The 15778-nt window shown below is 42.3% G+C and overlaps 1 protein-coding gene across 3 annotated transcripts in view; it reads right to left on the bottom strand.

The window, feature by feature from the left end:
* Positions 1-237: 237 nt before the first annotated feature.
* The window catches only part of TNKS (tankyrase), a 113211-nt gene continuing 97670 nt past the window's right edge, over positions 238-15778 (bottom strand). For all 3 annotated transcript variants that reach the window (XM_046939853.1, XM_046939854.1, NM_204340.2), the window contains 10 exons: positions 14901-15089; positions 13544-13781; positions 12770-12852; positions 10259-10379; positions 9552-9649; positions 8237-8311; positions 7449-7554; positions 6420-6606; positions 5577-5733; positions 238-4701 (listed from right to left, as the gene is read on the bottom strand). In XM_046939853.1, coding sequence (XP_046795809.1) covers positions 4615-4701; positions 5577-5733; positions 6420-6606; positions 7449-7554; positions 8237-8311; positions 9552-9649; positions 10259-10379; positions 12770-12852; positions 13544-13781; positions 14901-15089 — 1341 coding nt within the window. In that variant the 3' untranslated portion in view covers positions 238-4614. The remainder of the gene's footprint in view (positions 4702-5576; positions 5734-6419; positions 6607-7448; positions 7555-8236; positions 8312-9551; positions 9650-10258; positions 10380-12769; positions 12853-13543; positions 13782-14900; positions 15090-15778) is intronic.

Below are 15778 nucleotides of genomic sequence, written 5' to 3' on the forward strand. Positions count from 1 at the left end.
TGAGATCAGGTTTGTCCGGGGGCCCAGAGAATCGTAGAACGGCTTGGGTTGGAAGGAACCTCAAAGCCCACCCAGTTCCAACCCTCTACTGTGGGCTGGTTGTCCCCCTCATCACATCAGGCTGCCCAGGGCCCCATCCAAGCTGGCCTTGAGCACCTCCAGGCATGGGGCATCCACAGCCTCTTCCCCCCCCTCCCCCCAGTAACACGTGGTGCAAACACTCAGCTTTTACAGAGCAACTGTTAAAAATGTATTTATTGAGTTTTAAACTATTACAAGTATTGCAGATCAGACATTTAGCCAAGCACATTTATAGATCAAACTTGGTTGTTACAACAATGTTACCTAAAGTCCACCATGTAGATAGGCTGAGAATCTGCCCATCGTCTTCTTTTAGAGAGAGGGTAAAGGAGGAAATAAATAAATGCTATCCCAGCTCCGGGTGGTCGGGCACCAAGAGAGGAACAAAGGACTAGCTGCGAAGACAAGTGATACAAAAGTCTAAAAACTCAACCCCAGGTACATCGCCCTTTGGGGTGGCAGAGCAAGCGATCAGAAATGGAGGTGCACAAGCTCACAGGACTGTGGCACAGAGAAATCCCCACTTCGACTTCCAAAGCTGAAGCAAGTTCCTCAGATGTTAAGAAGAAACAGTGCCAAGATTACCTTGTAATACAGTTACTCTAATCAAACTACATTAGTCATCAGCACAACGGAACCGACGCTAAGAATTGCCACCGGTAGGCTCAGTATGACAGAACTAGATGGATCAAAACCAGTCTGCTATACAGCCTGATGGGCGCGTGTGTTCATCTCACTGCGACGCACGGGCTCCTCTTGCTCCCTGCCCACTCACTCACCTTCCTTCAGCAGTGCTCACAAGCGCCGCCCCGACCCCCACACGTTGGCAGGCAGTGAGTTCTCACCTGCCCCCAAGGCACCTCAGGTTCCAGTCTGTAGGTTCCCACATCAGTTGGTACCCAGGGCTAAACTGAATCCGTACTTCCCCCTGTCCTACCCAGCAGGGTGGCAGCTTAGCTTGAAATGACTGAAACGCACACCAGGCACACGCCCTTTTTGATATCAGTTAGATTTTCTAGGGTCAGGAAGTATGGGAATGGTGAAATTCCATTCAGAGTAACTTCACATGCTTCCTGACTTCCTGCTTCTGAGAACAATCACAACGTTCAAATTCCCCTGCCTACTTTGAGCACGGGAACCCTTTCTTTTTCCCCATCTTTGGGAAAAAAAAATGGTAGGAGAGTTTGCAGGTAAGGAAATTCCTGCTGCCCAACACGGTGGGATTTGATGGCATCACTTACAGACGTTCAAAACAGAGGTTAGAAAAAACCAATCCTCATTCCTTGCACGACAGAACAGCAGTGGCAGGAAAACTGCCCAACCAGTACAGCGGTCAGCAGCAGTTCTCATGGAGCTGGGATCAAAGATGAGCAGAGAGGAGTAAGGATGAGAAAGTGAGATGCACCACTGCTGAGGTGCCGTACTCCGGTTTGAATTCGGACAGGAGTTTTGCTGACAGCGTTCAGACTGCGATGCCACCCTGTGTCATGGGAACAACCTCAGCCCTGGAGAGACAGCACCTCCTGGTTCAGACCTGGTGAAGCGCTGCTCTGTCCGCCCACTGAGGCCCGTCACGGCTGTTTCAAAGCACTCCTCTAAGGGTAAAAGGCACCAGGTCAGGGCAATCGCCGTCCCTTCCCCTGCAGGCACCGCATTAATCCCACAGGGAAAGGCTCTGCCTGGAGCCACCGAGAGCTGCCAGGCTTCCAAACCTGGCTTAAGCCCAGCACCTCCCGGCATTCCTCACTTCTATCATACCTCCACTGGTGACCCAGTGAGGCACCCTGCCACATCCATTCCCTGGAACTGGGAGCTCTTGCATCAACTCCCTCGGCTAAAGCAGCAGCAACCCTACTGCAAACACAACACTGCCGGCAGCAGCTCAACCACCATCAGCTTTTCCATAGGTAACAGATACTGATGGGCAGATCCTCACCTTGTTTTCAGCCACAGGAGGAGCCACACGCACACGACATCGGCCAGCAGAGGCACACGCTGACCTGCACAGCCCACCAGGCCGGGGTGTCCCTCTGTGCTGGCCACGAATGGGCATGGGACTGTTACGAGACAAAAGCCACTGCAAAATGATTTCTTCACACAGCACCTTTACTCTGCACAGAACATCAGATACGTAACATGGGCAGTTCCAAGATACCGAACAGTGTATTTTTGTACTCCAGAACTTCACAGCTCCTGAAGAAACCCAGACTTTGTTCCATGAGCACACAGGAAACAACAAGCAAGAACAAAATCTGGTGCAGGCCTGGTGGGGTTATGTTTTTAGGTTTGTTCTTGTTTTTCAAAGATGTAAAGCTTTCAACTTCCACACCCACAGTAACCATTTTGCTCATCTACACAGCACAATTCATTTCTTTTAATCACTGAAATCTATGTCTAATGGGGATGGCGAGCCACGCTCACTCTCATCGCTACCTGAAACCCTAAGTGTAGATAGGCACATCCCCCACTCCATTCTTAACTAAATTAAAAACAAACCCCAAACTTAAATGATGAATACAAAACTTCAAAGCCTAGTGGTGATCTCTGCAATCCTAACACTACTAAACAAGTAGCCAAAATACAAGCATCCGACTGTGTCAATGACGTCTGATTAAAAGGACAACTAGGCCAGGGCCTGGCTTGGACTGCGAAGCTGATTATTTCATCAGGTCACAAAATGAAGTGAAAACCATAGATCCAGTGCCAGCTCGAGAGAAATAAAACCCAAAGCTCAGGATCTGCTGCAGTATTGCTATTCCTAAGGTTTTCTTGATAGATATTACAAAAAGAGCGGATGTGCAGGCAGCCGGACCGCATCAGATGACTGACGTTACAGTGGGTGCAATTCCTCCAGGAGGATAACTTGCTCCAACACTAAACTCTTAATGCTAAAAATGAAAATCCCGTGTCTTAAAGCTGGAAGTGAAAACTCTGTTTTGTCCAAAGCCCCCAAGCAAAGCCCACTGGCAGGGAGCACGTTTTTATAAACTAAAAGCATGCTATTCTGTCATTCCCTCGCTTAAAGGGTGATAAAGCTGGAATGCATGAACTGGATCATCAGTTATTCTGCAGTGCCAGTCGATAGGGAAATGGACAGCCTGTTCAAAGGAACATTTTACCTCCAGCCATTATATGCTCAACGCTGGAAAACATCTCATATTGATGGATTAAAAACAAAACCAAAACAACTAATAACGGCTTGGTTTTCAACCTTCTCTGAAGTTGTAAAAACAGCTCAAAAGAGAAAAGAAATTGATTTCTATTTTTGTTAAATCTATACCGTTCAAATGAGGGAGACTTCAGAAGTTGTCTGATGCTGTGCTATACAATGCTGAAATATAACCTCCTCCTGCCCAGCAAAATAAACCCCGGAACTTGCATGGCAGGGGGTTAAGGTGAGTGCATCCCGGCTCTGTCCTCTGCTATACCTGCGAGCAAACTGACTTCCCAACTCATCTTTCTGAAAAAGCTTTCCTCATAAAGATGTAAAACCCATATTCTAAAAAATTACTTTTGTAAACCACTTAAGCTGTTCAACAACCACCATGTCAAACAGATGTGACACGAAACTGCTGTAACACATTCTCCCTTACCAGTCTGAAAACCATCTTCCGTGTCTCCTATAGAGGGATGCGACCCAGATACATCCTTGCACGTGTGGGTCTTCTGACTTGTCAACTATCTCCCAGCAAAACCATATGCCACTGTGAGGGGAGAACGTTTCACAAACTGCACCACTTGATAGCAGCCTTGTAAAATGTTCTTTTGGAGATATCAGCAGAGGGCACTGACCTGCTGTATCAGGTCCTTTCAAGCACAAGAGTTGGTTTGACACTTCTGTTGGGTTTCCCCAGAAAACTCACACAGACAACGCAGCAAACCAAAACGTGATTTGTTTCCACTCTAAAGTAACACTCACCTATTAGTATCGTTTGCTCAGAGGTGTGCAAAAAAACCCGTCTTGAAGAACTGAACCTAGCCCCTTCTCAGATGAATTTCATATTGCATTGTTAATGGTTTTAGTCAACTTGACTTTGTGCAAAATACCTTTAAGTAGGTTCTGGCTCAACTCCAGAATACAAAAGGAAAATAAATAGTTGACTTTCTGAAAAGATAAAATGAATGCTGCATGCTGAAAGGAAAATTATGGACTTAATGCAGTTTATCTGCAAATAAAGTAAGCAGAACAGTAGTGTCTGAAATTTTAACGTGTGAGATGGCCTTGATAAAGATTTGTTTGCACAATGTTCCCGAAGTCTAGATCAAAACATTATTTTGCACATGGTAATGGTAGAGACTCGGAGCCTGAGATGCATTATTAAAAGGCAGTCTCTTGTAAACCTTCCTCAAAAGGAACAATAGCAGTTGAGTATGCAAGAGTTACTCATATCGTATTCATCAAGACAGCAATGCTTTATAAAAGACATACAGCTTATTTCCAGATTAAGAATTTTATATGATACTGATATCCTGAACACATATCCAACCCAGTCCAAGATTGAAGTCACATCCTTCTTCACTGCCCTGTAGCTACTAGGTCTTTTGCTCTGCTGCCGTTCCTGTCTGTGAGGGAGCTTCTGGTTTCACAATCTGGTACGTAATAAGATATTCTGGGTATGCCTAAAAGTCAAGAAAAAAAAACTCTTTTAAGGGAGGGTACACTCAGTAACTTCACATTTTGGAGTTCAAATGATGACCAGGAAGGACAATGCAAGAATCAGCTCTGTGTTCAAAGAGTGCGAAAGAAAAAGCAGATTTCAAGCAGGTGAAGGACATTAACAAATCCAGGGAAGGTTCCTATAGGATACAAAGCACGTATTTTCTGCTCTGATGATAATTAAGCAAAGGAACAAGCTACTGAGAGAGACTCTGAAACATCATTCTCTTTCAAGTCCTACCTGGTTAAAGCCCTCAGCAATCTGGCGTGCAAGCAAGGGTGAGCAAGAGGTTGATTTAGATGACTGCCCAAGGTTCTTTCCAACTTGAATTTATTTTGTAATCTTTGAATCATCCAGGGCAGTGAGCAAACCACTCTTCTAGGCTAAGAGCCTCCAATGAGTTACTCAGAATAAAAATCAGTTCCTGAAGACTGCTGTGCTACTTCTGCTGCCATAAGGGGAGACAGGGACTTTGCCACAGCTGGGAATCCACAGGTAAAAAGCTCAGAATACTCACTATCTATAAAGCCCCAGAAACGCACGCGTTCTTGTTACTGCAGTAATGTCAGTTAAACACAGTGGGAGAAATAGTACGTGCTCATGAAAACTACATCTCTTAAAAGGCTCCTCTCAGTGCTGCAGAGGAGGAATGGGGCCATTTTCCACAACGTAGATCAGAGAAGCTCAGTGGAAAGGAGCAGTATTTCCTGCCTCAATACAGTTTACTGTTTATTTTTACATTTAAGTGAAAAAAAACCAAGACAGTACATCTGGAGTGAAAATCATTTGTATCCCTTCTGAAACTCCAAGCTCTGCTGGTCATCACTAACCACCTACCTGTTCTCCTCTATAGATAACATATTCAGCGTATGCAAGTCCATTCACACTTGGCCTGCCAATGACTGAATGGTGTCCTGGAGGGGCGTGTGCCATCTTCATGGTACTGAACTGAAGAAAGGATTTTCCAAGGGTCACTCTGCAGAAAAGCATTTGTCTAAAAAGAGAAGAGAAACACCGTGTTAACATATGTGAGAGATGTAAGCTTCCAGAATGATTTCAGACTTCTGTTTGTTACAATTAATTTCTCAAAGGTTTTTTGAGAAACAGTTTTAGAAACCAGTTCTAAGGCTGTGTCTAAAAATTCTTTCTTGACATTCAGAAGGGAAAACACATGCTTTGTTTAGCTGTTACATGGAGGCCTGCTCTAGTTCATTTTCTATAAAGCTGTTGTATGAAGCTGAAACTCTTTGTGTTCCAACCAGCAGGTTGAGTGTCTACTTCACTACAAAACAAAGCTGTGATTAAGTCCTGCTAGCTACCTCCAAAATTATCTCATCCTTAGTACCAAACTGTACTGCTGATCACCACTTTGCACTGCAGTTTTTGTTCTAAGATTGCCTGGAGTTTAATTGCTTTTTTTGCCTGACTCTTCGTTTTCAAACTCACTATTTCAAGTCTCTTTCCTGAGTCACCACTCACTTTGATTTATACTCACTTTGACCTTTCTGTGGGACTCACGTTTATGCCCGCTTCTGTTCAGCCCCAACAACTGGAAAAGTGCACTTTCCCCATCGTGACCTAACTTAAGTGGCTATTCTTTCCCCACAGTTCATCCTGTGCCAGGGTCATAAAAGCTAGGACAGCTGGAGTTACCTACAGGGAACTCGGTTGGAGACATACCTGTGGCAGATGTAACAGGACCTGTCTTTGTGTGTGGGACAGCCTGTTCCTCCTCCTATCCCATACACATACTGGTTGCTCTTTGAAGAGTTCTCCGCAAAGTAAATTCCAGCTCCAAACATTCCTCCAATGTATGCATGCCTTTCATCAAATCCTTTGTGAATGATAGCATTAATAAAAGGAGACCCTAGAAAAGACAAAAGCATGTGTTATCACACAGTTGTTAAGACCTTTAGTAATTCTGGGCTTTATGTCAAGAGTAGCTTTTCCTGCCTCAGATAGATCATTAAATACCACAAAGTGTGCTCAGTCAGCTGGAAGGGGGCGATACCCAGCAGGATGCAGTGATGTGTGGGATTTATCATTCTACACTAAAATCCCACGTGTGACTCACATCTTACTCAGTTACAGATCTCATTAAGTGGCCTTTCCGCCCCCTCCTCACATTTCAGCACAATTTACCTTGTCAGTGCACGCTTTCCTCAGCAGTCACTACTCTCTATCAAAGGGCAAATTTATCAGGACAATCGTACCCTAAAACAACTTCCTACACAGAATCATAGAAGGTGCTGGGGCAGGAGTCATTTGCATTAGACAGTAGTCAGTTGCAGGCACTTCTGGATGCTTCTGGAGAACATCTTGCTTAAACTCATGGTTAGTTTTGATTCCTTTCCCTCATGGTTACATGAAGAGTCAGGGAAAAATGCTTTTTACTATGTGCTGCTCCCCTCTTTCAGAGGATAACTTGTATTTCTCACAGCAGTGTACAGTCCTCCCAGTAGTTAACGTTGGTTTTAATGGCAATGACTGAGATACAGCATTTTATAAACACATTTTGTACCTAGTGGAGCTTTACGGATTGCATAGGATACCTTCATCACTCCCACACCCATGCATTTTTAGCATAGAAAAACAATTACTGTACAGGATGGTGAAAACAGCCACACTAACAATGCCTGTGGGCTGCAGTGTGCTTCTGGTTTCCATTTTTTTAATACCAGTACATACAAATAGCTATCACTTCATTACCATGAAACAACATGCGCTCATTGTGATGGTTATGATTCTCTTCTGAGACCTCCTTCTGCCTGTGACAGAATCTCTCCCGCAACTTCTTATTCACAACCTTTTGAATCTGCAGTGGAACAACAAGCATTTTAAGTATGCAACTCAAAGTAAGTGAAATATGGCTTCAAAAAAGTTTGCAGAAATTCTACAGAGAAGCACAGCAAGACGCAAGAACGGTACAAAAAAACCCCACAAACCAAAAAACACATCCCTTCTGACACCCTTACAACCAAGTCAGCAACATATGCTTCAATATGTTCACATTTATTGTGAATTACAGCTTAAATCCTCAGGTTTAAGGCAGGCTTTCAGGCTTCACTCCTCGGAGTAGGTAATGCCATCACGAACTACAGACTGTCTGAAACTCCTTCCCTCCCTGCTTTGGCCTCTCTTGAACAGGGCTAGATTTCTGAAGGGTTAGGTTTAATGTTCACTATCTGGTTGGTGGCAACCCTGCCCGTGGCAGGGGGTTGGAATTGAATGGGCTTTAAAGTCCCTCCCAACCCAAACCATTCCATGACTTCTTTAGACTCTTTTAACAGCACAAGTGGATGCCTCTTCCTCACTCCATATGCCAACCACACAATCAGTTTAATTTTAGTACTCAGTGCTTCCTTTAACTCTGTAGTTGATTATCATACCAACAAAGAACTCTAAGTTTAAAAGCTTGATCTGTTAAATCAATTCTGTGTGCTTGCATAAGTACCAACTTATTTTACTATGTAGAACTACAAGGCTTTGAAACTTACCCTGATGACGTTGTACCTGTTGAAGATCCCACCAGCATTTCCACCATCTCTGTGCTCCCGGATTGTACTCTGCATCTACATAAACAAACACAACTGAATGTTCAGCACACAAAACTTGTTAGCAAGGAAAAGTAACCGTGCAGTATCTATCTTAATACATCGCAGACAGCAGCAGAAGCTGGGCTGAAAATTAACTAAAAGGTGCCAAAGAAGTCGATTTTAAATGGAGATACATACTTCAGGCACCCAACACACTATTCATTCAGCTCTACGATACTGTTTGAGAAGCTGAATGTTGCAATCACTCCATCTTATAACAAAAACCTACACAGGGAAGAGGACTGGCAAATATTTCTAGTGACTATAGCTTGTATTTCTTAATGATATGAAAATGCTTACACTAAGTTTTCTTATGGTATTAGAAGCTTCTGAGAATTTCAACAATTTTACCAGTTTTTTTTTCCAGTGGTATTTATAACCACAGCACCAACATTTAGTAACAACTCAAATAAACATCCCAATTTACTGCAGTAAACAAGTGACTCTGTGTCAGACATGGTTGCACAAAAAATCAGCACAAACTCCAGTTTGCAGCGTTACTAATAAAAAATAATCCAGGGTACTGGCAGCAATCCTGAGCACCAAGACTTTCTGTGCTACAAAGTAATGTCACTACACAAGCAGCTGAATGAACAATGAAGTGTTTATTTCAAACGCAACTCTTCAGAAAGTCTCTCTCCTCTTAAGCTTTTCCTTTCAAAATGGTAACTGCCTGTAGTTGACTCAAATAAAAGAGCATGTGTGTGTGGGAGGTAAAATTACAGTCATCTCTCCCTTATCCAAGAGCTGCTTATCTAGGTTACAGATTAACTAAGCCACTGAGACATGAGAAAACAAGCTGGTTCACATGCAGAAACAGCCTGAGCGAAGAGAATGCCTACAGACCTGTACGGCCTTGATCTCCCAGGCTCCACACACAGCCTTTGCCTTTCACAGGTGTGCCTTTCTCTGATAAGCTGTGTAAGCCCTAGCTATGAGACGACATCCAGAGCACAAAGCCAGCAAGGCAAAATTAAGTTAGCAGGAAGTGAGAAAAAAAAAATCATGTATTTAAAGAAAAAAACTGTCAGGAAACAATAAAAAAAAAATTCTCCATCAGTATAAACTGAAACAAACAAATGCTCTAAACTTCACATCAGATCTATGCAATTCACCAAAGCACATTTCATCACTTTCAGAGTGTGTTGCAAGATTTAGCTCTAAGGATTAGGTGACGAAGGAAATGCACCACCACCAAGAAAGAGAATTGCAATACCTCCTCTTCAACGGACTGATACTCCTTATCGTCAGGGGCAAGGTCAAGGAGAATAGTCCCCTGACTCACGCAGTGGAAAGTTAAATAAGGATTGGTACCTACAAAGGGAAGGAATTAAAGAAGTAAAATAATCAACAGCAGAAAAGAAAGCCAGCCTTATTTTTATTAAGCATCGCAATTTTTCTGCTTATATAACCCCAGTAAGCAGAAAGCACAAAAGAAACACAAGGTCTAAAAATAACCTTAAAAAGATGAAGTACTTTCATTGGCAGCAGGATGTTCAGAGAGAGAAGGAAGATGCAGGTGTGACAACTACATTTTATTGTTTGTGCTTTAAGAGAAGCACCCAAGTGGAGTGGGGCAGCAACGACCTCCATCAAGCCTACGCTTCAGGGTACAGCTAGACTATAGGTAAGGCAATTCAACCCAAAAGTTCCTCCTCCTTGGTCAAACAGAACCCCTGCAAATGAGCACAGCTTCCACAGCTGCCTCGGTTGTCCAATCTCTGGAAAGATGAGCAGTCACTCAGTCCTGTATCAACCCAGTATATTCCTTACCCATCACAAGCCACCAAACCATCAGCGAGCACATTTTCCAAACAATCATACTCTTTCAATTCCTGGTATCAATGCCTACATTTACAGCAGGGGACTTCTGGGAGCCTGTTCTGTGCTACTCAGACTAACGAGCAAAAACATCGTGTTTACCTTGCTGGCCTCCTAGAAGTCTCTCCACACCTTTTATCAATTTGTGCCGGTGGCCATAGGCGTTGATCCCTATTTCTTTAAGCTCCTCATGTCCCATGTCTGCCAACACATCTAGGGTTATCTGGAAAGGTGGAAAAAAAATCACAAAAATCACCAGCCAAATCTGGCTTGATTCCCAAGGCCAAAGATACATCAGTTCAGAAAACGGATTGTATTCAGGCTACAACCAAGAGAACACGTATTTTATGTATTACCATATTCTTAACTGCTGCCACCTTCTGGCATGCCCCTCCGTCCCTCACACAGGACCATGCCAGCTGCTACAGCACAAGCTGTGTAGAACTTTAACTTCTCTTACAGCAATTAAAAAGAGCTCATCCTTGCAGGAGGCTGTCATAATCATTTTTACTTATGTAGGAGCAGAATGCACGGAAAAGCTGGGACAAGTCAAAGCATGGGAATATTTCTGAAGCACTCAAAATCTCACCTTGTAGTGTAATTCAGAATTTTCACTGTGCAACCAAAAAGGTGTATATAATGGCGTGTGCATATCCACAGGTGTGCTTGCACAGAGATGAAGCCAGTGAGTTGGCTAGGTTAAGTCAAACTCAACTATGCCAACTATTTCCCATGCTCAAACTTTGGGAAATAATTAGCACTGTGAGGACAGGCATAACTAGTTATGTGATTGTAATATACAAATACATCCACAATCATCTGACATGATTTTAGACATCAAGGTCACAGAGATCATTGGTAGAAATAGAAAGGTAATAAACTGTCAAACTACTTTCAAAGTTTAAAGAAGAGGAAAATATAAGTGCTAAATGAGATACATATTTTTCATTGCTGTAAAGCAATTCTGTGCCGAGGTGTTTACGTGACGTACAAAGATTTAATGTGATGGAGGTAACTGTATAAAGCCTACTTCCAATTTTACGTTAAATCAGAACTAGGAGCTCAGCAAATAATAGGAACCCCCACAACTTGCTTAAAAAGCAGGTAGATTGTTAGCACAACTGGACTTGCAGATATCAACACTGTCAACTACAAATTGAGTACCACAAGTCCAAAAGGAGAGCAATTCAAGCAAGGAATTATAGATACCCCGAACAACTGTGCAATTGAGCAGAAACAGCCCTAATGAGATTGCCGTGGAAAAAACACTGAAGACATTCATCATGTGCACAGGAACATTAGAAGAACAGAGAAAACACAGATAATAGACAGCACCAGCACAGACCCGATATCAATATGAGATTAGAGCCAAGTAGAAAAAATGAACATGAAAGCAGTGGGATGATGAGCTTATTTTTACTAGATAGACAAACCTACAAGAGCAGCTAAGTGGTTTTGGAAGTGATAAATCTGATTTAAATTGTTGAAGCAGGGAAAGATCTTAAAAACAGGTTAGAAGTTAAGGAAGCAAAAGCCAAACAAAAGCAGCACGGCAAGTGGAAGGTGGGAAAAATAATAAAATATGAACAAAAACCGAGTAGAATACAAATTCATTTGGGGTTGGTTTGCTTCTTACTAGAAGCAGTTCCAGGTTAAAGAGAAGAGCCTATGCTTATGTGTAAGAAGGGAAAAAATATTATATAGCATGGTAACTTTGGGGAGGGAGATACCTCTGTAACGTTTCGTGGAAGAATTTGGAGGCTTTTCTGTAAGTAACAAATTACATTTAAAATATTTATTTCCTGATCCATCACAAAAGATTAGCAGCAAAAGCATGAGGAAAAAAACACCATCAAATGCAGCCTCCTCGTACTTTTCATGTCCACCAGTGTCCATCTTATTCACACAAATAATCTTTTTAACTCTTAACATGTCAAATCTAAGAAACAGTACATAAAAATAGGCCATAAACCTTGCAGAAATGTAAGCTTTCTGGAACTGTAATGAGTTGTATTCTTCTCATACACTGCAAATTGTTGATAACTTTGCAGTTTCCCCCATCTTGCAATATTTAAATCTTTTTAGCTCTGCAAATTCAATTAAAGCTACAGTCCCAACCCACTAGGAAACCACACTTCTGCATTCTCTGGACTGATTACACACCACCCAACCAGATTTCTAGTTCAGCTTAGAGGTCAAACTGGAGGAATTCCTATGTCTAATTTAAGTGTGTCAGGTAGGAGCACAGATGGTTAAGTTTCTTTAAATATCAAGACTGCTACAGGGTAAAGTGCAGGTGATGTTCCCACCTAGATTTTCTAATAGTCACTTATGTTCAAAAGTTAATTCAAAGCCCACATGAAGTTCTCAGAATACAAGCCAAATTAGCAACCATCATTTTTTAAGAAAGTGAAAACCACTGATAGCTAAATCAAACACGCAGATACTTTTGTCTCGACTTCACTGAAAAGCATTTGCCAATTCATTCATAACTGCACTTTTCTTGGAACTGTTTATTTTTCTCTGTAGATGTGAAGTCATCTTTTCGCTCTCTTTTAAAATCAAGGAATTGAAGTTTATCTTCAAAACACACAGAAGTCACTCAACACTCACCTGTTCTGTCTCAAAGATGTCCCGAAGGTGCTCAAGACCAAGGCTTTTCAGGAACTGGGTAATGTTCATGTCAAGACCAGAAACTGGAATAAGAAAAACAAAACCAACATTTAATTTCATGCACTCAATTCAAATAAGTAAATAAACCAACAAATACCACTTCTCTTAAAATCCCAGCCACTCATTCTTTGCGCCACCAACTCGCTGTATAAAAAACAATCCACTTCCATTGTGTGAAGCCTCAGTGCAAATATCATCACTATTCCCCTCCTCAGTATCAAATAATGAAAAGCACAATCAGACTGTGGCAGAGGCTCACATTGCAAGGGGAGGGAAATGAAGGGAAATGAAGGCTGGGTGTATTTTTGGTATGTAATCACCCAGATGCTGATATACAGCATGTATTCCAGATAAGAATCAAAAGATCTAAGAAGTCTTATTGAAATCCCCCAGCCTTCGCAATCATAACTCTGTCAAATTAATTCTCATTGGATCTTCTGGATAAAATCAACAACAAACATCTGGGCACCTAATCAGATATGCTTTTGTAATCAGAACCAAGTGTGAAAAGCAAACATAGGTGAACAGCCAACAATGTTCCTGCAGAGCACATGAGAACAGAGCAAACATCAGACCCTTCACAGTGTGGACAACAGTCCAGGCTGCGAAGTAATTTCTGCCTGGTCAGAAATGCTTTTCAAATAAAGCAAGAGCTGCTGTGAATCTAAACTGCTGTGCTTCTGGCCGTGCAAACTTGTCCAGCAGCAAATGCACCTTCTCCTTCCTTCCTTTCGGTTCCCGCTGCTCCATCACCAGTATTTGATGCCCCTCCAACCGCTAGTTCTGCCAGTGGCCCAGTGAGGTTATCTATACTGCTGGCAGCAGAAAGGCAGGATGGCGTAGACGCTGGCGAGATCAGGGAGGCACTAACAACAGTTGCTTGAGGCTTAAAGCACGTAGGTAAAGCTTCTGGAGGCATTGCATCTATCAGCAAAGCTCTGATATCGTCAGCCTGAAAAACACAAAAACATTCAGCTTGAGGCTCAGTTATATCACAAGTCACTCATCTCCGTGAAGGGTATTTTCTTAGAGTCCTTTTTTTAATTAACCACCCTGTTCTCCCAGTTAAAAGGAAAACCACCTGTTTTCATAACATGGGGATTTATGGCTGCAAGAACATTCCAATGCATCGGACAGAGACTTCATGGGTGTTTAAGGCAGGAACAGCAAAACAAAAACATCCTCAGCAACTTAGGCCACACAGCACCATCTCAATTTGTGTCAGTCAACTTCTGGTCAAGCATTTTGCACTGGATCAAAGTTTCAATGGAAAAACTCTACCCTTCCCTTTGCCACAATAATCTCTTAGTGTTGAAAACAAGAAAACAACAGGAGGAGTATGAATTTAGCTAACAACTGGACTGCAGAATGCCTTTATAGACTAAATTAAAAAGAATCCTCATCTTCAAAAATTTCCTCTTGGCACATCCTTTTGTGATTCTTGCACCAGAAATGGACACGGCATCCAATTTGGTTGCAGTTATCTATTCCAGCAAGAATGGTTAAGCTGAGATGTGCATGTTCTCACAACCTTCTTAAGTTCTTTAACCAGCTGCCACCATCACCACTAACAAGAAAGTGTACAGTGCCAGTTTTAAAAGAGGTTTGACAGCCACTCGCAAACCTTAGGATGTTGTTTTGGAGCTGGCCAAAAAAGAACTGAGGTAATACACAGGCACCAACCATAATCACCTACTAAGTGATTCCATTCCAATAAAACCTCATCTCATTTTCCTTCTAGGTTCAGCGAAATCATTACTGACAGTACACACAGACTGACTACCACTGGGGGCATTTTCAGGTAGGTTAGCTTCTGGCAATGAGAAGATTGATTCCAGGAGTGAATCCTTTAGCAGAGGAGATCCTTACATAACAAACCATGTTAAAATTTCAGCCAGAGGATATCCGTGGGTAAAAGAAATTGCAAATGCACCCTGGAGACGTTCATTTCCCTCTACTTTGACAAAGAGAAAGCTGAGGACTGCTGAAGCCATTAAGGCACAGAAAGTCATTTATATGCAGAGGAAACCTTCCAGAGCACTCTGTGGCTGGCACTCCAGCAAGAACTTACTGTTGCCAGGTCTAGTGGTGTCTGACCCTCTTGATTCTTCATGGTTGGATCTGCTCCATGAGCTAACAGCAGAGCACAGAGCTGCGTCCTTCCTTTTTGTGCTGCTTCATGCAGTGGTGTGAATGCCCACTTATCTGTTGCATTTACACATGTATTGTATTTGATCAGCAGTGCTGCAATATCCACGTGCTAGAAAACAAAAACATTTTAATCAACATGACACTGATAATAAAACATATTTCATACTTTGTGGTGAAGATAATGGTGCTTAGAGGACTTCATAATTTCTCTTTCTTTTACCCACTCACCTGCCTCTTTATGCAGCAGTGCACTCATCAGGTGTGGTTCTATCCTGCAGCTCCACAGTCACTAAATCTGGAGCAGCCCTACCAGTCCATGTATGATCAAGCACAGAATTATATTTCTGTCAAATCACCTGAAGTACATGGTCAGTAGTCTGTGCTAGCTACAAGATCAGGCCTGATATATCCTCCAGCATAAAACAAATAGGCTTAGCTGTCAAAACATTTGTAGATATTTGAACTGGAAACACAAATTTATGGTGCTGACATTTGTGATACGTCACTATGAGATCTAAACTCCAATGTTACACTACTTAGATACCACTTAGATGTCTGCATAGAGAACTTTGTCATAGAGCCCACCCAAGGCAACACAGATTTATTCTTCCTCCAATCATATTTTGAGATACGTCATTGATAAAACTCATTAAGAGTGTCATAAGGAACAACTGCTTTACAGTGGCTATAAAAGTACTTATACCTCCGTGCTTCCGTCAACATTCTATCTTGGAAGTCCCCCCAAATTAAAATGAGAAAACAGAAACAGTGGTGAATAAAAACTCTCTCTCTTTGACC

Source organism: Gallus gallus, chromosome 4 (assembly GCF_016699485.2).
Source record: "Gallus gallus isolate bGalGal1 chromosome 4, bGalGal1.mat.broiler.GRCg7b, whole genome shotgun sequence".
NCBI classification, from domain to species: domain Eukaryota; kingdom Metazoa; phylum Chordata; class Aves; order Galliformes; family Phasianidae; genus Gallus; species Gallus gallus.